This window comes from Prionailurus bengalensis, chromosome B2, assembly GCF_016509475.1.
Source record: "Prionailurus bengalensis isolate Pbe53 chromosome B2, Fcat_Pben_1.1_paternal_pri, whole genome shotgun sequence".
Classification (NCBI taxonomy): domain Eukaryota; kingdom Metazoa; phylum Chordata; class Mammalia; order Carnivora; family Felidae; genus Prionailurus; species Prionailurus bengalensis.
This window is the reverse complement of record NC_057349.1, coordinates 31,160,174-31,182,873: the sequence shown is the minus strand read 5'-3', so window position 1 is coordinate 31,182,873 and position 22,700 is coordinate 31,160,174. Positions and strand designations below refer to the sequence as shown.

Below are 22,700 nucleotides of genomic sequence, written 5' to 3'. Positions count from 1 at the left end.
GTGAACATTTACATTTATACAAAGCCCAAAAACTTCTATATAAATATTTACAGTAACTTTTCTTGTAATAGTTGAAAAGTACAAACAGCTACATTTTGCTCAATAGGTCCTGATTAAACAAATGGTGGTACATCCATCCCATGAAATAGCAGTAAAAAAACCAAACCACCGATGGATGCAAAAACTTGGATGGACCCCAAAAGCAACATGCCGGGTACAAAATGCTTGTGTTTGGTACTTTCTTATTTTTTCTAACTCTTTGTTGAAGTTCTTTGTGTGCTTATTCTTCATCTAGTTTGGTGAGCACCTTTATTACCAGTGTTTGAAACTTTGATAAGGTAAATATCTCCATTTCATTAAGGAATTTTCTGCTGTTTTATCTTGTTCTTTCCTTGGGAACATATTCTGTTTCTCCATTTTGCCTGGCTCTCTTTGTTGGTTTCTCTGCATCAGATAAAACAGGCACTTCACCCAGGGTTGCAGAAGTGGCCCCTTGTAGATACACCTTCTCATTCACACCTGCACTAGCATTTGATGGTCTCTCAAACTTTGGTGACTGTCCAAGCAGCCGATTGTATTTTAGTGGTTCCCGGCATTTGAGGGTATGGCAAGCCCTGGGGATGCCCCAGAGGGAGGGTGTCAGTTGGCACCTAGATTCAGGCTGATTGGAAGCCAGATAGGCAGCAGGTTTCAAAGTGTACAAATACATACAGTGCTGGGGGACAACAAATGTCAGTGCGGCTGGCCACTAGCTGTGTCCCCTTGGGTGACAGTCCCAAAGCCATTCCAGTTGAGTGTACAAGTTCCTTTCTGGACAAGAGCAGGAGTCCCTGGAGCGAGGCAGAGGGAGAGGGAAACGATGTCACCCACCGGCCTCTGTCCCCTGAGTGCACCTCCACAGGCTCCTAGATGTCAGCCAAACATGTTTCCCAGACCAAAGTTCCAAGACAAGCAAATGGCCCCTTTCATAGAAAGACTGTGGGTGGGTTTCAGCCTGCTCTCTGCATAGTGCCCTGGGGATGTTAGTCTGCCAAGAATGTTCTCTCCAATAGTTACAGTTCAGAAATGCAAGGCCCCTGGCCACAAAGAGCCAGATGATCAAGGAGTGTCCCCTGGGCAGAAAAGATGGACTCCTTGATCAGTTGCCTCTTGCTGTGCCCTGACCGTGGTAGCTGGCTAAGAACTCTTTCTCCATTGGTTACAGTCCTGTAGGACCCATGAGCAGAAGTCCCACTGGCTACCAGAGTGGAGCAAGATAGGGGTGGACCCTGGCAGCAGCTGCAAACACTGGGGAACCAGACAAAAGCAATAAACTCCTTTCTGGGAGATCCTGGTGAGCTGGAACTTTCTCCGATGAGTATTAGTTACGTACGCTGGGAAGTGTGATTTGGTGTGAGTACTTCCCTAGTTTTATAAAATAAAGTCAATCTGTTCTTAGCTCTGGAAGACCTGATAGCTGATACGGTATAAGAATTATCTCTATTTTGAAAAACAAGAAAAAGAAAATTGATATGAGTCTGATACATTTCCTAGAGGTATTTTAAATGGAAAAAATGTAATTCGTGTTTGCATCTCTATTCTATTTCTGTCATTTTCTTGGATTAATTTAGGCAGTTTTTATTTCCCCACAAAATCATTCATATTACTTTTAATTGTTTGGTGTGATATATTACCTGATACTCTCCTAAATTCTTTAAAACCTCCATGTATCTGTCATATCACTTCTTAAGCACACAATTTTATATGATCTTAAGTGTTTTATTTCGCAATGGATTTGTTTTCATTATAACTTTAATATTCAAATCTCCCTAATTCATGGAGTTGGCTTTATTGTCTTTTTTTAAACTTTGAGGTGAATAATTAGTTCATTGTTTTCACCTTCAGTTTTAAAAAGTTCCATTACAGGGGCACCTGGGTGGCGCAGTCGGTTAAGCGTCCGACTTCAGCCAGGTCATGATCTCGCGGTCTGTGGGTTCGAGCCCCGCGTCGGGCTCTGGGCTGATGGCTCAGAGCCTGGAGCCTGTTTCCGATTCTGTGTCTCCCTCTCTGCCCCTCCCCCGTTCATGCTCTGTCTCTCTCTGTCCCAAAAATAAATAAACGTTGAAAAAAAAAATTTAAAAAAATAAAAAAAAAATAAAAAGTTCCATTACAGCTTTGGTGAATAAAGAAAAACATTGAAATGTAAAACACAATTATATGTAAGACTGTTCATTTAATTATTTGCTAAGTCTCTAACCAGTCAAATTTCAGGAAATATTGTCTTCTATGTAGATGTTATTCACTCTTGGTACAGTTTAAAATCATGTTTAAAGAACATGTAAGAAATTCTCTTTTAGAATGTATTAAGGTTTTTATTGTGGTTTATATATGTTTCATATTGTATTTTATGAGAACTTGGGGACCAATTTGTTTCTCTGCCCATAGAAAACATGTCATATATACTATACTACTCCACATTATAATTTCCATTTAAATTATTTGCAATCATTCTATCCTTTTTCCTTTTTAATGTTTACTTATTTTTGAGAGGGAGAGAGACAGAGCATGAGCAGGGGAGGGGCAGGGAGAGGAGGAGACACAGAATCCGAGGAAGGCTCCAGGCTCTGAGCTATATCTCAGAGCCTGACGTGGGGCTGGACCCCACCAGCTGTGAGACCAAGATCAGAGCCACAGTCGGATGCTTAACCCAGTGAGCCACCCCGGCGCCCGTACGATCATGCTATTTTTTAAACTTTTGTTTTTCCTGTTCTTTTGACTTATCATAGAGGGTATGATTTTTAAAAAGAAAATATTAACATTTGACCTAACATCCGTTTGTGGCAGAAACCTGTGAACATAAGGAAAATTTCAGTGAAGAATTAAAAGTCAGCCATAATCCATTATCCAAGTGTTTCCAAATATCTGGGGGTTTTTAATATGTATTTTGGCAAATTTTTGTCTAAACCATTAATTTTCATGGCTACTACAACATTTTTAAACAATATTATTATAGCAACATTGTACATTTTAAAATACATTATCATTTTTGTCACATTTCCTGTTTGGGTAAAATTGATTTTTTATTGCTTTTGTATTCCTTTACTTTATGTATTATGTGTCATTCCTATTTTCTCTTTTTTAAAATAAGAGAATATCATTGTATCACATTATAGATCATATGTGACTTAATTTTTTAAATTTTGTTAATGTTTATTTATTTTTGAGAGAGAGAGAGAGACAGAGAGACAGAGCATGAGCCAGGGAGGGTCAGAGAGAGAGGGAGACACAGAATCCAAAGCAGGCTCCAGGCTCTGAGCTGTCAGCACAGAGCCTAACATGGGGCTTGAACTCAGAAACCGCGAGATCATGACCTGAGCCAAAGTTGGATGCCCAACCGACTGAGCCACCCTGGCGCCCTTATGTGACTTAATTTTTTAAATCCATTTGCTTTCTCATTTTTTAAGTTTGGAGAGTTCTACCATCTGTATTTTATGTCATACACATATCTCTGATATTTTTTATTCTTTACTTCTTTCTTAATGAATTTCTCCCTTTTTGACCTAAAATGAGAGGGAATTGATTTTACCCACTATGATAATAGACTATACAGTTTAATTCTATGGCTGTTAAGTTTTCAAGTCATAAATATAACACTGAACATACTACTCACCTGAAGGAAAACTACAATCATATACACCACTTCTAGATATTTAAAATTGTCAACAAGGTTCATGTACTGTATCAATTAGGAATGTGACTCACCTAAGAAGATAAACTCTGACATTGAGCCAATCATAATTATGTTTATATATATAGTTTATTTATTTATTTTGAAACAGAGAGAGACAGAAAGAGACAGAGTGAGACAGAGAGCACTGTTGGTGGGAATGCAAACTGCTGCAGCCGCTCTGGAAAACAGTGTGGAGGTTCCTCAAACAATCAAAATAGACCTACCCTATGAGCCAGGAATAGTACTGCTAGGAATTTACCCAAGGGATACAGGAGTGCTGATGCATAGGGGCACTTGTACCCCTATGTTTATAGCAGCGCTTTCAACAATAGCCAAATTATGGAAAGAGCCTAAATGTCCATCAACTGATGAATGGATAAAGAAATGGTGGTTTATTACACAATGGAATACTACTTGGCAATTGGAAAGAATGAAATATGGCCTTTGTAGCAACGTGGATGGAACTGGAGAGTGTTATGCTAAGGGAAATAAGCCATGCAGAGAAAGACTGATTAGGTAGTTTAAAGGGTCCTCATGTGGCCATTTAAAATCATCCTCAGTAAAATCCTCTTAAAATCTTTCTTCTGACTTCCTTCATTGAGGATTTCTACTTTCAACATGAGGAGCATTCAGTCCCCTGGAGCATTTACCAAAGTGTGATTTCTCTCAAAACCCTTTGTTTGAATGCTCCTTCAGTCCTCACCACCGCCAAGACAGAAAGCACTCACTCTTGTTGCAAAGCCTCAAAAAGGGCTGCAAAAAGCATAACCATGAGTGTCCCTGCCTGTACCAGGTATCTTTCCCCAGCCCAGAAAGAAGGACTTCTATCAGCTACTTACCAGCCTGAAAAGCTGCTCTCCACCTGATCCTTAACCTACAGGCTTCCTTTCCCTGTCTGTCTGCCCCTGAAACTATTCAAACAAAAGCATCCTCCTATGGGAACCAGGGGGCACCTCATCTTCTTGTTACTACAAAGCCTGCCTGCCACAGTCTTAATGATTCACTCTGTTCCTGAATGCAACCTTCGTGTGGCTCTACAAGGAATGAAGTGTCCTTCTGTGTCAGGCTGTGAGTATATGTAGTAACTTGCTATCGATCTCATCTGTCCATGTTGAGTGTTATATGTTCAGCTATCACATGCTATTTAGGGAGGGGGACCCCTCTTTCATCAACAGGATGAATGAGAGTTGTTCAGAAGACAGGCACATCAGAAAGGAAGAAATAAAACAATCTTTATGCTCATTTGTTGTGATAGTCTCCATAAAAAATCCCAACAAAGTGTTTTCCCAACATAAAAAAACCTCTGAACTAAGAAGGGAATTCATCAAGGCGACAGGATTCAAGATCAACAGAAAAACTCAGTTGTATCTTTACATACAGCCATGAAGTAAAAAAAACAAAAAATAAAAATATAACACCATTTACAGTCACTCACCAAAAGAAAAGAAAAGAACGGGAACACTGAAGTACAACTCTAGGAGAACATGTACAACTCTTAACAGAAATGCTAAGGAAAGATATCAAAGATGTAATTAAATGAAGAGACTTACCATGTTCATCAGCTGAAAACCGAGAATAGTAAAGATGTCAGTTCTCCTCCCAAATTGATATCCCAGTTTCATGCAATATCCAGATCTCAGCAAAATTTTCATTAGTTGTAGATAGTTATTCTAAAATGTTTATGAAAAAACAATGGAGTTAGGATAGATAAAATGAAATTTGAGGAAAAAAATAGAATTGAATGATCACTAATTGAAGACTTTTCTATACCTCAGGTGATCAGGGCTAATGGGGGTTGTGCGGGGTCAGGCACAGAGATGAACAGTGTAGAGAATTCAGAAAGAGATCCACACTAACTCATTTTTAAAATGTTTTAATTATTTGTTTTTCAATGTTTATTTATTTATTTTGAGAGAGAGAGATAACATGAGTAGGGGAGGGGCAGAGAGAGAGAGAGAGAGCGAGAGAGAGCGAGAGAGAGAGAGAGAGAGAGAGAGAATACCAAGCAGGCCCCGATGCGAGGCTCGAACTCATGAACCCTGAAATCATGATCTGAGCAGAAATCAAGGGTCAGATGCTTAACAGACTGAGTCATCCAGGTGCCCCCAACTCATTTTTGACAAAGGTACAATGCAGCTATGAGGAAGATGGATTGTATTTTCAAACAATGGAGTTGAAACACATGGATATTCATAGACAAAAACAAAACAAACAAAATTGGAGGAAAAAGGGAAAAAAAGGAAAAGAAAAACATTAGATCAAGTCTTAACACTTTTTAAATTTTTCACTCAATGAAATCATGAATTTAAATGTAAAGTGTACAACGTTCAGAGGAAAACGGGAGGAAATCTTTGGGATAAAACCTTTGAGTTTGGTGGAGAGTTCTTAGACTTGACATCAAAGCATCATCCATAAAGGGAAAATATGGATGAATTGGGCTTTATCACAATTAAAGACTTCTATTCTATAAGATATCCTATTGAGAGACAGAAAAGGTTAGCTTCTAAAAGAAAACATTTCACATCCAAAATGCCAAAAGACCATGTGTCTAGAATCTATTAAGAACTCTCAGGACTCCCCAGTAAATAAACATACAGGCAAAGAAACACACGCGCACACACACACACACACACACACACAACTGCTCTAATTAGAAAATGGATGAAAGACATGAGGAGACATTTATCAGAGAGAATATTCATACAGAAAATAAGCTCATTGAATGATGTTCAACATCACTAGCCAGGAGGAAAATGCAAATTAAGAACATGCTGAGATATCATGTACCTACCGAAATAGTTTACATATGAAATAGCGTCAATGCCAAATGATGAGAAGAATGCAGAGAAACTGGAAGTCTCCTGCACTGATGGGGGAAGTGAACTGGTACAACCTCCTCTGGAGGATAGTTAGGCAGTTTCCTAAAAACTACGCATACACATAAAAAGTCCCCACCCAGGAATCACATTTCATGGCTTTATGTCAGAAAATGAAAACTTACATTCACCCAAAACTGTTCACAAATGTTCAGGGCAGTTCCATTTGCTATAACCCCAAACTAGAAACCACCAAAAGGCCCTGCAGTAGGTGAACAGTTAAACAAACTGGTGCGTCCATACAATGGAACACTGTCAGCAATGAAGACTAGCAAACTGTGGGAGCACCTGACAACCTGGATGGCTCTCAAGGGCATTGTGCCCGTGAAAAAGGCCAGTCTCAGGAAGTCCTCTACTGAATGATTCCATCCATCTAACATCCTCAAAATGACAAGTTACAGAGACGGGGCACAGATTAGTGGTTGTCAGGTGTGGAGTGATGGGTCTGAAAGGAAGTGGTTGTGAATATAGAGGGCAGCATGAGGGCGATCTCTGTGGTACTGGAATAATTCTGTGCTTGCCGGTGGTGGCGGTCACACAGAAGCACACATGGGATGAAACATAGGCGTACGACTGGACATGCACATTTTACCGATATGGTTCCTGGTTTGAGACTGTATTATAGTTATTTAAGGTATTTAATATGTAATCACTTGGGGAAACTAGGCAAAAGGATACACAGAATCTGTCTATGTTGCTTTTTCAACTTCCTGTGAAACCCCAATTATTTCAAAATAAGAAGTTGTTAAAAGGTGGCCTTCTGGCTAAAATCGAGAACCCTCACAACATCAAGTGCTAGCCAGCCAGGATGTGGTACAGTAAGGGTTCTCATTCCTTGTTGATGGTAATGCAAAATGGTACCATTGTTCTGGAAGGAACCATGGTGATTTCTTACAAAGCTAAACATGCTGTTACCTTGCAGTCCTGCAATCACACTCATTGGCATTCGCTCAAAGGATTAAAAACATATATCCACACAAAAACTGGCACAGGAATGATTATAGCAGCTGTATTCACAATTGGAAACTTGGAGCTTCGAGAGGTGAATGGATAAACTGTGGAAAAACTATACAATGAAGTATCATTTAGCAATTTTTTAAAAAGTTATTAAACTTTGAAAACACGCAGTGAAACCTTAAATGCATATTGCTAAGTGAAAGAATTCTCTTAGGCTAAAAAGTTCTCACTGTAGGGTTTCAATTCTACGATATCCTGGAAAAGCCAAACAGAGACCTGTATAATGTCAACAGTGAACCTTAATCTAAACTATGGACATCAGTGAGTAATACTGTATCAATGTTGGCTCATCAGTTGCAACAAATGTACCACACTAATGACTCATGTTAATACAAGAAACTGTATGTGGTGGGGGGAGGGGGGAGGGGGAGGGCATGCAAATTAGGAACTTTGTACTTTCTGCCCAATTATTCTGTAAAGCTAAAACTACTCCTCAAAAGGAAAGTATTCAAAATATGTGTTTCTTTATGAGACGATTGAGATGTTTTCTTTTTATTCCATGTGTCTGAGTTTTAGTGTATTCTCTATTGTACACCTGTTTATTTTATAGTAAAAAGTAGGAATATGTAAAAGAAACACCCGTGCCTGTTATCAACTTCCTAAACACAAGGCTTTGATTTGATAACCCATAACTAAAGAAACTTGATATTTTCAATTTTTTTTTAATTTAGAGGGAAAGAGAGAGAGAGAGGAAGAGAGAGAGAGAGAGAGAGAGAGAGAGAGAGAGAGAGAGAAAGAGAGAGCTGGAGTGGGAAAGGGAAGAGAGAGAGGTAGAGACAATTGGAGAAGGCATCATACCCATTGTGGAGCCCCGGGGAGGGCTCCATCTCATGACCCTGAGATCCCGACCTGAGATGGAACCAAGAGTCAATAGCTTACACAACTAGAAACTTACTATAGGGTGTTGAAAGATAAACTGAGGCATGAGATAACTTCCAAGTGCTTGTTCGAGAGCATGATTCAAATCTGGCAGTGCCAACCAAAAATGGTGAAAGAACTCTGGAGATGGAACTCTGACAGGAACTGGAGAAAGGCTTTCATAGAGCAGATGCAGAGGCAAAACATGGAAATTACCTGATTCGCTATATCTTATTCAGTCTGACTTGGAAAAGCCCAGTTGGCTATTGGTGAATTTGGCTGGGATACAAGTGCACTTACAGGAATAGAGTCTGGCTTAGGATTCAGTTTGCTTACGTAAGTTACCAAGATGTTGGAACCATCTCTGTCTAATAGCCTCCTAGTAAAATTACTCCAATCATCTCCCATTTTGGTCATCCTTTCATGCATGAGAGATGGACCAAAAATTTGGCATTAGTGACTCTCTCAGTCACCATCAGGCTTAAGTTATTCTTGTTTCCCTGTGAAACTCTTAGGTTATCAGATCAGGTTCGTGGAAGGTGTTTGCACCTCACCGTTCATGCCATTTCTGCTTCTCCAAGTGCAGTGAGACCATCTGATGTACTGCTGGTGATTATAAACATGTGTTTAAACCCCTTGAGAGAGCACAGCTTCATGACGACTATCAGGAGAATACCAAGGGACTGAAGTATGTCTCTTAGTCGGGACCCCCAGGTACCAAACCAGTTGGTATCAATGTGTTTTAGCCAAGAAGCTTGTTTGTCATTTTCCTGTATTTGAGTTTCTGTAACATTAGAGGCATTGATCCAGGAGCAACAGGAGGTATCTGCTGTGGCACAGACTCTTTCTTCAGCCAATAAGCAATCTAACACAATTTGATTACCCAAGACCACCTTCTCAGCTCTAAAGGATCCTTTTGGCTAAGTGGTATATTTTGGGGTGATGTATTCTGCTACCCTTCAAAGTCATCTTGCCTTGATTTGTTCTTTTCCGGGATTTTTATCATCAGGTATTGAAATTTTGAGAAAAAATAATGGAATTTATAATTCTTGAAGCATTGTTACTTCCATGCATTGTACTTAGTCTTTTTGCAGTTTTCCTTTGATTCTTATAATAATAACTCAGTGTGGGAAAATTGCCATCAGTATCTTCAAGAAAGGAATCAGATAGGTTAGTTAAGCAGGGTACCAGTGAATGCACAGATAAGAAAGGTAGAGTAAGTTGAACCCCAAATTGACATCATTGCAACTGCCCTTATTTGCCACTCTAGCAAACTGTCAGGATAATTAATCTGGAAGGTATTGGCTAGGCCCTGGTAACCACTTAGTAAGAGTTTCATAGATAAAGAGCAATAGCCCTCTGTGTCTCAAACATGTTTTCAGTCCATCTAAATGTCATGTCCTGTCCAACCTCCCACTTTTTACCGGGGGTTTATACTCAGGGATACATATGCAATACAAGAGTCTTCCAGGAATAAGTCAGACCATTCTCCAGGTGATGAAACGGGCATCCAAGACCATGTTAATTAGATGGGTAATGCTGACACGCAATGGCCAATCCTATTTTTCCTTAACCCTGGAATAAGTGTCACTGATACATAAATTCTGTAAGGTATATGACTCCTACTCTTCTCTTCCCTACTCCACTCCCACCTGCTCCCCATCATGAGTCTTATTCATTATCTGAGGCTAAACCCTACACTTTGTATTCATTCTACCAAAGATTCAGATATATCATTGGGTTGGAGACTCAAGAACCAAGACCAGATCCTGAAACCATTGCTAAGTAGAGATCTCCCAACGAACTCTACTCTAGGGTTTTCCATAGGGGGACTGGATCACAGCAACTGAATTGCTTATGGATACTACAAGTGAGGCATGGTCCTAATGAACCTAGATATTTCTGATTACTTACAGAATTTATCACAGACATTCAACATTCACGCATTTCAGAAGAAAGAATCGTATATATTCTCTAGTCTCTGTGAAGAACTGGCTTACACACCAAACCTTCCCTCAGAACATCAAAAGTTTATTGTGTTTAAAAAAAAAACACAATCACAGTTGGGAGAAACCCAAGCAATAAGTGTGAAGAGATGTTTGAATTGAACATTCAAAGTGTTTCTGGGCAGAGAAGGGATCCTCTGGGGTCTATTCCAGAGGCAACACATGGTGATGATCAAATGATGGTAGAAAATGGAGAAAAAAAGACCCAAGAAGGGCAATAAACAGGGAATAACTCCAGAGCAGAGCCTGGACAGATCAGGAAGGCATCATTCTTCTTAGAATAGCTAAAGGGCTGAAAATGCTGAAAAAAAGTTGTCTTCAGTGAGGTGAGTAATTGGGATATTGCCAGGCTTATACAGCTTCCAAGGCACACATTTCTTCATTGATCTTCTCTTTGGGAAAAGCCATTGCCTGTAGAAAGACATACATGGTTACTAAAGATTAAGATGAGTATTTTAAGCTCTTTTTTCAGATCCTTTTTCTTCTCCCTTAATCCTTTGTTTTGGAAAAGCCTCATAACATTCCTCTCACATCTGTCCAGTAAACACAACATGAATGCCACTGTTCCAACATGAACTGCATCCCCTACACTCTGAGTAAGGATGAATGAGCAGAGCACGGCCTTACCTTCTCTTGGAAGTTTCAACATCACTTTTCAGATTAGAGAAGCAAATATAGGTATTGACCTTCAAGAGAATTTCATTTCATGCACTGAATCTGCCCTAAGCCCAAGTGAGCCAAACTCTGGAAACCCTTCTTAACTGAAGGTCTGCTTCAGGAAATACAAACCAGGAAGTGCCCAAATGTTTCCTTGAACACTTGGATTCAATACTCTGATGTGAAACAATGGTCTTAGGTAATGGAGAAAATCTCCAAGACTCAAGTTTTGGTCTAGGTACACATGTACAGAAAGAAATAAGGGATCTTGAAGCTTTGGGATACCAGATGATGTCAATATCTGGCTCTATCCTAGCAAAGATATCCTAGCAAGAGCCATGACTTTTATCACTTTAAAGGCATCACAATCCTCTGTCCCGTGCTGTTTCATACCCTTGGAAAACTCCATGTATGTCTTCCTCTGCCCACATTAAACCCACCTGTGGATGCCTCACAGAGGCCCTTGGCGTTCACCAGCATTGACCTTGCTCATGCCCTTGATGATGAAGATGGTTCCAACAATGATGCCCACCAGACCCACGACCAGGCCCAGGGCACACACCATATTCTCTGTTGTCTCTGGGAGGGGGGTTGGTGCATCAAACTCTGGGGAAAATAAAACAGAGTATGGTACAGAAGTAATGATCATGGTGTGGAAAAGCACTTAGATGCAAATGTAGACATTTAGTCAATGAAGAGTTATTAGTCACCTAAATAAGAGGAAGACAGAATGATATATGAAGGGAATGCAGATTAACAAGTGGGAGCTGAATAATGGGATAAGACAAGGAATAGGATTTGTAGCAATGGTTATGGATGAGTTACAGTACTCTGGGTCTCAAAGCACCAGACAAAGCATCATGGGAATAAACCATAGAAGGAAGGAGATTGACGGATGGTCCATACCCCAGTGCTTGAGAAGAGGCTCATCCAAACCCTAGTGCTCCACCTTGCAGTCATAGACATCCTCCGCCGAGGGTAGGAAAGGGAGATAGTGGAACTTGCGGAAAAGGTGGTCTTCCCGGGGCAGGAAGACGGTCTCTGACACTCCTGTGGTGACAGGCTTTCCATTTCGAAGCCACGTGACATTGATCACTGGTGGGGAGAACTTGTCGATGAAACAGATGAGGATGTTGGGCTCTCCCAGTTCCACAGGGCTGTTTGAGAGCACCGTCACCTTGGGAGGTTCTGGGAACGCATGACAGAAATTAGGCCTCCCTGCTTAGGCTATACCCTCTCCCTCCCACTGAAGCTTTTGAAAAAGCAATTGGAAATGTGTCCCGAGAATCTATGCCACAGTCTCAGATATCTATCTCTGATACTCTCCCCCATGAATTGGAACCAATGTTATGGTATAAGATATATTGGGATACTTTAAGTAATGGGTATAATTTTATTCCTGTCTCTCCTGGCATAGATTTGGGGCAATGACTCACAGTATGAGTCACTGTGGGTGGTGAGGATAAGATGTGAGCACCTCAGGAAAGGAATAAACTCATACATTGTTCTTGGGCCTTTGGCATGAGAGGTAGGGGCTTGCTGATGGCGACTCTAAGCCCCTGGGAGGGAAAGTCAGTCACAAAAATGTAACACAATCCAAAGCATCTGTTTCAACATTAGGATTGCAATGTCTAGCGGTGTAGAAGTTACCATTGGTGTTTGGGGTGTTGTTGGAGCGCTTTATCAAGATGTCCAGGTTAGCTTTGTCCACAGCTATATTGGCCAAGGCACCCTGGGCCTCAAAGCTGGCAAAACGTCCAAATTCTTCAAGCCGCCACACTGTCTCCTTCTTTTCCATATCCATGTGGAAAATCTCATCACCATCAAAGTCAAACATAAACTCTCCTGATGAGTCAGGCTTCAGATAGAACTCAGCCTGGATGATCACATGTTCCTCTGAAAAGGCAGGAAAGGGTGTCAGAGTGGGTACCAGGTGGAAGAGAGTAAGAATAATCCAGTATGTGAGACAAACATGTTGGCAGGGGCAGTGGAACCATCTGGAGTGGAACCATACAGAGTGAAGGAGTGATGGAGGGCAGGGATGAGTCTGAAGATGAGGGTCAGGTGGAGGACATCCAGGCTGAACAGAGTTCTAAGGCAGAAATAAAGGGGCAGAGTTAGAGAGGGTGGATTGAAGGGAAAGAGGGATGAATATCCCTCAGTCTTGTGAAGCTGTTGTTAAGCTCCATGTGGCAAGCTGTGAAGTGATTCACTCTTTGGAAATTCACCAGCAGCTGCTAAAAAGGCTTGATCACTCACTGTATTTTCCTAGCCATTGAATACACTTCAGGCTTAGTTGTGTGAATTTCTCAGACTATTGCAGTTTTAAGAATAGGGAGACACTCTTTAAAAGGCTATGTCCTGAACTCTGGAATCAAATGAAATATTGAATTCTCTTTGGTCAATGGATATAAAATTGACATACAAGATTGTATTCACTTTACCTAGAAAACAAATGTTCTGATATCTATACACATATATACTGCAATTCATATCAGGTACCTGGCATTCTGTCTCCCTGGATAGATTTTTGCTCTGGGGCGATGTTCCTTTCTAGTGATCATCAATATAATATCTGTGCTCAAAATATGCTGATAAGATTCACATGCCAAAATTTAAGCAGCATGTATTCAGCTAAGTACAGGAGCTGAGAACATCTCCAGACTACAATTTGCTATACTTTCAGATTTATAGCAACATAATACCTGTCATCATTTTGCTCACTTCAAAGATTGTCCTGCAAGTGTCTACAGTTCATCTCTCCAGTGCTTTCAGAGCTCATATCCCTAGATTTGATTCTCTCAGCACCTACCTTTGATAGCCCCGGATTCCTGAGGACACATCAGGAAAGCCACGATAAGAAATCCTAGCACCGGGACTCCATTTATGGCCATTTTCTTCTTTGGTGCTTTGATGGGGGCAGTAGAGCCTTAGACTGGGGTAGAAGTGACAAGACTAGAAGAAAAGAGAAGGTCTGACATTAAAAATTCAAATCACTTAAGATACAGCCAATCACAAAGACCTTTTGAGATGGCACATCTGTTACTAAGGGAAGGGCTATTGTAAATGGTTCAGGAAAGGAACCAGTTCATTCATTAGATAAAGAAATAAAGTTCTTAATCAAATAAACACACAACCAAATAACAACACAAAACATCAGGTTTTTAAGAATGTTGTGAAGTTACTCACAGACTCTTCCATTTCAGCCCAAATGCTAGAAAGAGATGTGCTTGAAGCTTAATAGTGAGAGGAGAGTCAATGGAAACACCCCAAAGTGAGAGCTAATGACAGATGATTCCTCTGTGCTGTGACAGCTGGGGATGCTAATTCAGGGCTAATAAACCATCTTAAGAGATGGTAAATTGTCATGCCATGGAGAATGCCTGATTTTGGCAGTGTTGTGTGACAGAGTTTCACTTAAGAAGCCTCTCTTGGGGCGCCTGGGTGGCGCAGTCGGTTAAGCGTCGGACTTCAGCCAGGTCACGATCTCTTGGTCCGTGTGTTTGAGCCCCGCGTTGGGCTCTGGGCTGATGGCTCAGAGCCTGGAGCCTGTTTCCGATTCTGTGTCTCCCTCTCTCTCTGCCCCTCCCCCGTTCATGCTCTGTCTCTCTCTGTCCCAAAAATAAATAAACGTTGGGAAAAAAAATTAAAAAAAAAAAAGAAGCCTCTCTTTTCTTTAAGATTCACCTCCATGTCCTAGTGTCCCAGAGGGACAACTCAGTCCAAGAGCTGGGCATCCATGGCACTGTACCATATTTAGAGAACATCAGAGGTGAAAGTTAGTTTCAACATTCCCCTAACTATACATGGATGTTAGAGATGTCATAGGTGATGGTTACTGGAAACCGTGGACTCTAATCTCTACTATTTGAAATATGACCAGAGATTGGAGTAGACTTGGGGGACACACCTCATTTGAGGAATCAGGTTGATGAATACGGTAGAGCAAATTGGGCAGAGCCTATTGTACTGGCAGTAATAGAGATAAGAAACTACAGGAAAGCTTTACCATAACCTTCCTCATATCATAACATCATGACTGCTGTCCTCATGACATAAATTATTGAAATTCTGTTCCTAAGAATTTATTTTGATATTCTCTCCTGAGAAAACGGAAAGTTAAAACACTCTGGCCCTGATGTTTGTGAACAAACGGGGCCATAATAAGGACAATTAAACCACACATAGAAAGGGCTGGAATCTGAATACAACCAGTGAAGAGAGACCTGTCAGTGAGGCAGGCCATCTGATGGTGAGTTCACTGTTGAATATCAGTCATGACACATACGCTCAGGGTGGATTTCCACACTACTGTGCTGATGCCTTATTTGCCCCACAGCTGCCCTCACAAATCATGAGGGAGAAAACCCTACCATTACTGATTATCTAATCACACCCAAGGGTTTTGAACATCCCCTGACCCTGGTTTTTGGATCACTTGGGAGAGATCCACAACACAGTGTTGCCCTAAAACTGTTTAGAAATACACTTCCTGGAGGCAAAAGAATGGTCCAGATGAGAGTTCTACCATATCAGTCTCTGCTGAGAGTCGGGTCCGATGATTTAGGCTTTTCATCTCCTCTCTCAGAGGAAAAAGCAAATCTGATGTTGTTATGCCTGCCCTTTGCTGGCTGGCATACTAAGTCGTTCTTAAGGTGCTCATAAATATATGGTAAACAGGCATTTTGTATAAAAACATTTTGTATGTTGTAATAGCACCTTCACCCTCAGGTGTTTTGCAGCAACTTATGATATGGCTGAGTTCTAAAGCACTGATTGGTTCTCCTCAGGAAATTACTACATTTGGGAAACTTTAGAAAATACTTTCATTTCCCTTTTCTGTGACAGGAGAGAAGTTCCTATCTGGACTCTACTCATGGTCCCCAGGTCTCTTCCTATACTTGAGCTTCCTAAGTCTGAGGGGATTTCCGAGGACCCTTGAATAAGGTCTTCTCAGTGGCATCAAATGGTGTGGAGCCACTGTGCTAGTAAAAGTCCAGTCTGTAAATAGAAGTCCCTGGAGACACTCTCAACAGAACTGTTTGTTACAATTTTTCTATATAATAGAGACTTCCATCTTTAGACTGTTAGGAAGCCTGAAGGAGCACAGGTCAGTGCAGACCCCTAACTCTGAGGGGTCAAGAACCTGTGGGAAGCCTCTATGGACATCTCAGCTCTTCTAGAGCCCCAAGGGAAAGACTGTCTTGGGAACACAAGGCTGTTGCCAAGACTCCTGTGTGTGAAACCATTGTGTCCACCACCCGAGATAGCTTCAGTCTACCTGCCACCTCCGAAATCTCATACTACTAACTTTCACTTGCAATGTGTAGGCCACATCCAGATCCCAGGGCAAAGAGACTCTTACGTCTATTCCCTGTAGTACCCACAAATCACAGAAGCTGACAGGAAAATTACTAAAATATATTTACATCTTGATACATCTAGATCTCTAGCATCTGTTTATCTCCACCATGGTTCACTCAGGCTCTTACCACAGTGGGTAACCTAGAACCAGAAAAATATTAATTGGGCTCTTAGGGGAGGGTTTGGACATGATAGTTTTCCATGGAGCCAGGTTATGTCTGAGACCTCACCGCTTCATGTGTGTGTGGTTTGTGTTCAACGAACCTCCAGCCCCTTCTTTTGGCTTCCTTCCATGCGTTTTGCCCTCAGCATGCAGAACTTCCTATCAGAGTTGATAGTGGTATTGGGGAGGAATATCAATCCAGGTATGTCCTTCCCAAATCTACATGGAGAAACTTTACTGGTTCTGTTTCATTTCTCCATCCCATCTTGAGAGGTGGCAGAAGCTAGTGTTCTGAAATAAATTTCTTTCAGTGTAAAGACTGCCAACTGTTGATATTAACCAATGTGCTAGAGTGGCGTGGTCGTGGGCCTCCCTAACCTATTCTGTGTGAATAAAGAGACCATGGTGCTTTGGCCCATCTCTAACTTGGGAGAATGACAGTAAGTGAATTTGATTCATTTTCTCTTCACCTGTACCTGAAATATATTCTTAAAAGTCTGAGTTTTTAATAGGCCTTGGGGTTGTGAAATCACGCTTCTCTGCTTGGGTAATCTTTGTCAATAAGAACATGCAGATTAATGCCACACACACACACACACACACACTCATTAGAGGAGTTCTTCTCGTGATGTTGTATAGGAATTATAGCATACCATAGGATTTATTTGCTAAATTTTAATAAGTAGAGCATTCTAAAATTTCTTGTAAATTGCACAAACATATCTGAATTCAGCCATTAAACTGTTTGGAACAATGTAAGAATCAATTGTCCCAATTGGATTTAAGATAAATCCTTTTCTACCCCCTGCTGGAAATTTTTGCAGGCGGAAGTGAGTTGAGTTCATCTTACTCACATTCTAGTTGGGATGGATTCAGAGAGAGGGAGGAAGACGAAAAGGCAGGACACGTCTTAGTGAGAATAAAATGCAGAACCCTCGCTGAGAATTTAAGAAGAATACATGTAGTATGAAGATGAAAAGTTAAGAAACTTGAAGATGAATCACTAGGCCTGCTGACCGACTGGATTAGGATAAGGTGCTAGAGAGTGATTAAAAAGAATGTACCTAGTTCATGTGTCAAGTGAATGTCATAAATGACTGAAGGAAATTTTTACACAAAAATAGACTTTGGTGCAGGAGGTGGGGCTTGTTTGCACCAAGTGTGGTGTGGGTCCAGCACAGAGTGTGAAGGAACATGTCGGTGAACACAAGAGGACAGGGAGAACATGAGTGGACAAATGGCATATCAAGAACAGATCATTGCAACACTCTGTTGGGATAATACATGAGGAGTGGTCAATGCTGTAAACTATTTTAGAATAACCAGGAGTGAAGATGTAGAGTAACCTCCCACAGTTTGGATTTCTGAGGTTACTTTTAAACTTTAAAACTTTTAAGGTAGGAAGAAAGAAGAGAACTAGGCCTGTGGATTGCTATGGGTTTCACTGGAAGGTGTTTTGGTACGCACTTTCTCTCACCAATTAAAAAACCCACAAATAACGACTATATTAGTTCTTACCATCATATCTTCTAGATAATAATTGCATTTACAAATTGTTCTGTGAAATCTGAGCTTTAAAAAATCTTAGGGTGGCACAAAAACAGACACATAGACCAATGGAATAGAATAGAAACCCCAGAACTAGACCCACAAACTCCAGAACTAGACCCACAAACGTGACAAAGCAGGAAAGAACATCCAATGGAAAAAAGACAGTCTCTTTAACAAATGGTGCTGGGAAAACTGGACAGCAACATGCAGAAGGTTGAAACTAGACCACTTTCTCACACCATTCACAAAAATAAACTCAAAATGGATATAGGACCTGAATGTGAGACAGGAAACCATCAAAACCTTAGAGGAGAAAGCAGGAAAAGACCTCTCTGACCTCAGCCGTAGCGATCTCTTACTCGACACATCCCCAAAGGCAAGGGAATTAAAAGCAAAAGTGAATTACTGGGACCTTATGAAGATAAAAAGCTTCTGCACAGCAAAGGAAACAACCAACAAAACTAAAAGGCAACCAACGGAATGGGAAAAGATATTTGCAAATGACATATCGGATAAAGGGCTAGTATCGAAAATCTATAAAGAGCTCACCAAACTCCACACCCGAAAAACAAATAACCCAGTGAAGAAATGGGCAGAAAACATGAATAGACACTTCTCTAAAGAAGACATCCGGATGGCTAACAGGCACATGAAAAGATGTTCAGCGTTGCTCCTCATCAGGGAAATACAAATCAAAACCACACTCAGCGATCACCTCACGCCAGTCAGAGTGGCCAAAATGAACAAATCAGGAGACTATAGATGCTGGAGAGGATATGGAGAAATGGGAACCTTCTTGCACTGTTGGTGGGAATGCAAATTGGTGCAGCCGCTCTGGAAAGCAGTGTGGAGGTTCCTCAGAAAATTAAAAATAGACCTACCTTATGACCCAGCAATAGCACTGCTAGGAATTTATCCAAGGGATACAGGAGTACTGATGCATAGGGGCACTTGTACCCCAATGTTCATAGCAGCACTCTCAACAATAGCCAAATTATGGAAAGAGCCTAAATGTCCATCAACTGATGAATGGATAAAGAAATTGTGGTTTATATACACAATGGAATACTACGTGGCAATGAGAAAAAATGAAATATGGCCTTTTGTGGCAACGTGGATGGAACTGGAGAGTGTGATGCTAAGTGAAATAAGCCATACAGAGAAAGACAGATACCATATGGTTTCACTCTTATGTGGATCCTGAGAAACTTAACAGGAACCCATGGGGGAGGGGAAGGGAAAAAAAAAAAAAGAGGTTAGAGTGGGAGAGAGCCAAAGCATAACAGACTGTTAAAAAACTGAGAACAAACTGAGGGTTGATGGGGGGTGGGAGGGAGGAGACGGTGGGTGATGGGTATTGAGGAGGGAACCTTTTGGGATGAGCACTGGGTGTTGTATGGAAACCAATTTGACAAGAAATTTCATATATTAAAAAAATAAATAAATAAATAAATAAAATAAAATAAAACAATAAAATAAAATAAAATAAAATAAAAAAGAATAAAAAAAAATCTTAGGGGAAGGTTCCACTTAGGGGGTAAACACGGTGGTATTCTCAATCAAGTGTCTGACCCTGTGGCCAGTAAAATGAGTCCATTGAAAACTGTAAAATCACTTCAACATAAGTGCAGTCAGAAGGGATGGCATCGTTTTGTCTTGACATTGTGCCTATAGGTGAATATTCAAAGGTTTTCAGGAAAAAACTTCCCCGTTTTTTTGTTGGTTTGTTTTTGTTTTTGTCTTTTTCATAATGCACAGTAAAAGTGGTACTAGGATATTCTCTTTTGTGGTCAATAGTATTTGACTCTTCTTAGATTTTGACGGAGTATTCAGCGGGCTTGGGAAGGTCAAAGCTCTTAATTTAGAATGCATTACCTAATATTTCTTTTTTTAATTTTTTTTTCAACGTTTTTAATTTATTTTTGGGACAGAGAGAGACAGAGCATGAACAGGGGAGGGGCAGAGAGAGAGGGAGACACAGAATCGGAAACAGGCTCCAGGCTCTGAGCCATCAGCCCAGAGCCTGACGCGGGGCTCGAACTCACGGAGCGCGAGATCGTGACCTGGCTGAAGCCGGACGCTTAACCGACTGCGCCACCCAGGTGCCCCATTACCTAATATTTCTACATGTACATCTGAAATTCTCAGGTATGTTTGACGTAATTAGGTTGTTTAATGATTACTAGGTTAATGACTTTTAAAGTCTTTTTATACTAAGTATCACTGGGTTTTTTGTGGTTTTGTTTATTTGTTTGGTTGTTTATTTTGAGAGAGAGAGTCAGAGAGAGGGAGGAGCAGAATCCCAAGCAGGATCTGTGATATCAGGGCAGGGCTTGAACTCACGAACCCTGAGATCATGACCTAAGCTGAGATCATGACCTAAGCTGAGATCAAGAGTAGATGTTTAAAGGACTGAGCTACCTTGCCACCTCTGTTTATTTTTTTTGTTTTTGTTTTGATAAGCACACAAAATGGAATGTGCTTTTAAAAATACTGTGTTTTGAGGGCTCCTGGGTGGTTTAGTCAGTTCACAACTGTCTGACTTCGGCTCCGGTCATGATCTCAAGTTCGTGAGTTCCAACCCTTCATCGGGTTCTGTGCAGATGGTTCAGAGCCTGAAGTTTGCTTTGGGTTCTGTGTCTCCCTCTCTCTCTGCCCCTCCCTGGCTCACACTGTTTCTCTTCTGCTCTCTCTCAAAAATAAGTAAACATTAAACACATTTTTTTTAAATCCTGTTTTTTGAGGGTTAAAATTATTTTTTAATTTTTAAATTTTTAAAAAATGTAATTTATTGTCAAGTTGGCTAACATACACTGCATCCAGTGTGCTCTTGGTTCTGGGGGTAATTCCCATGATTCATCGCTTACATACAACACCCAGTGCTCGTCCCCACAAGTGCCTAAAAATATTTGTTAATTAAAAAATGTTTGATTGGGGGCGCCTGGGTGGCGCAGTCGGTTAAGCGTCCGACTTCAGCCAGGTCATGATCTCGTGCTCCGTGAGTTCGAGCCCCGCATCAGGCTCTGGGCTGATGGCTGGGAGCCTGGAGCTTGTTTCTGATTCTGTGTCTCCCTCTCTTTCTGCCCCTCCCCCGTTCATGCTCTGTCTCTCTCTGTCCCATAAATAAATAAAAACGTTGAAAAAAAAAATTAAAAATAAATAAATAAATAAATAAATAAATAAAAAATATTTGATTGAACTCCAGTAATATTGTATTAGTTTCAGGTGTATAGCATAGTCATTTCACAATGATATACATTAGGATATGCTCTCCAGAAGTGTAGTTATCATGTATAACCCCACAATGTTATTACAATATTTGTGATATATTCGCTATGGTGTAGGCTTCATCTCCAGGACTTAGTTATTTTACAACTGGAAGTTTGTACCTCTTAATCTCCTTCTTGAATTTCAACCATCCCCCCCATCCTCTCTGGCAACAACTAGTTTATTCTCCACATTTATGAGTGTTTCTTCCTTTTTGTTGTTGGTGTTTGGTCGTTTGTTTTAGAGTCCATATATGTTAAGTCATACAGCTTGGAAAACAAAGGTGTGTTTCAAAAAAGAAAAAGTAAATGTAAATCACTTTGACTCGTAACAGTAAATGTGTAACACCCTTTCTGCTGGTCCATGGCAAATTTAATCTTAGGCTCATTTTCTAGGTCTTTTCTGGAAATCTGATAAAGGAGGAATGCCAGCTAGATTTTTAGAGAAAAATGTCTGGTCAAAATGCCCTTTGCTTGGTAAATCATATCATGTCTGGGAAGAATACTGGATGAAGTCTAACAAATGGTGGGAACCCACAGTTTGCACATCACTAAATGCAGTGACCCTTGTAACCAGGGCCTGGAAGTTATGCTCATGGAGTTGTTATTAGATGTACAGGCTCCAAGGGAGATGAGGATGCTAAGCCAGGGCAGACTCCACTCCCATAGGTGTCAATTCATCTCCCACACCTAAAGTCTCCCTTGGGGGTGGGGTGGGCAGAGACTAGCACCTGGACTGCATTATGGACTTTTTCAAGACTATGTCCCACTGAAGATAAAAATATCTGATGCGGCCCCTTTGACATGCTTTGATTTCTGTCTGTCATCCTACTGAGTGAATCTGAGAGCCAAGTGTTGCCTGGGGCAATCATGTGAATCTGCATTTCAATGTAAGAAAATCCCCTGAGTCTTAATACATGAACAATTTCATTTCATTTCTTTCATATATATGTGTGTGTGTGTGTGTGTGTGTGTATGGGAATGCTGTCTTTTTATCCATTAGAAATATATATATGATATATAATATATATCACATATAAATTATATGAATATTAAATATGTGTATGTATCATATATACTACATCTCATATATAAATTACATTCTTATAAATAAATATATAATTTCATAAGATATTTTTAAAACATTTCATATGTTTACAGCTTTAACATAATCTCACACCTGATATTTTATTTTCCCTTAAAAAAATTAATTCTAGTTGGTTAGCATACAGT

General features: G+C 40.5%; 2 protein-coding genes across 2 annotated transcripts in view; both read right to left on the bottom strand.

The window, feature by feature from the left end:
* Positions 1 to 10,470: 10,470 nt before the first annotated feature.
* LOC122489369 (HLA class II histocompatibility antigen, DR alpha chain-like) lies at positions 10,471 to 14,081 on the bottom strand. The gene is given in 5 exon segments (XM_043591088.1): positions 10,471 to 10,877; positions 11,564 to 11,729; positions 12,030 to 12,311; positions 12,774 to 13,019; positions 13,936 to 14,081. Coding segments are annotated over 4 exon segments (765 nt in total). The 5' UTR covers positions 14,018 to 14,081; the 3' UTR covers positions 10,471 to 10,877; positions 11,564 to 11,574.
* The window catches only part of LOC122489368 (HLA class II histocompatibility antigen, DR alpha chain), a 51,036-nt gene continuing 38,806 nt past the window's right edge, over positions 10,471 to 22,700 (bottom strand). The window contains exon 5 of the mRNA XM_043591087.1: positions 10,471 to 10,877. The gene's annotated coding sequence lies outside the window, so the exon portion shown is untranslated. The remainder of the gene's footprint in view (positions 10,878 to 22,700) is intronic.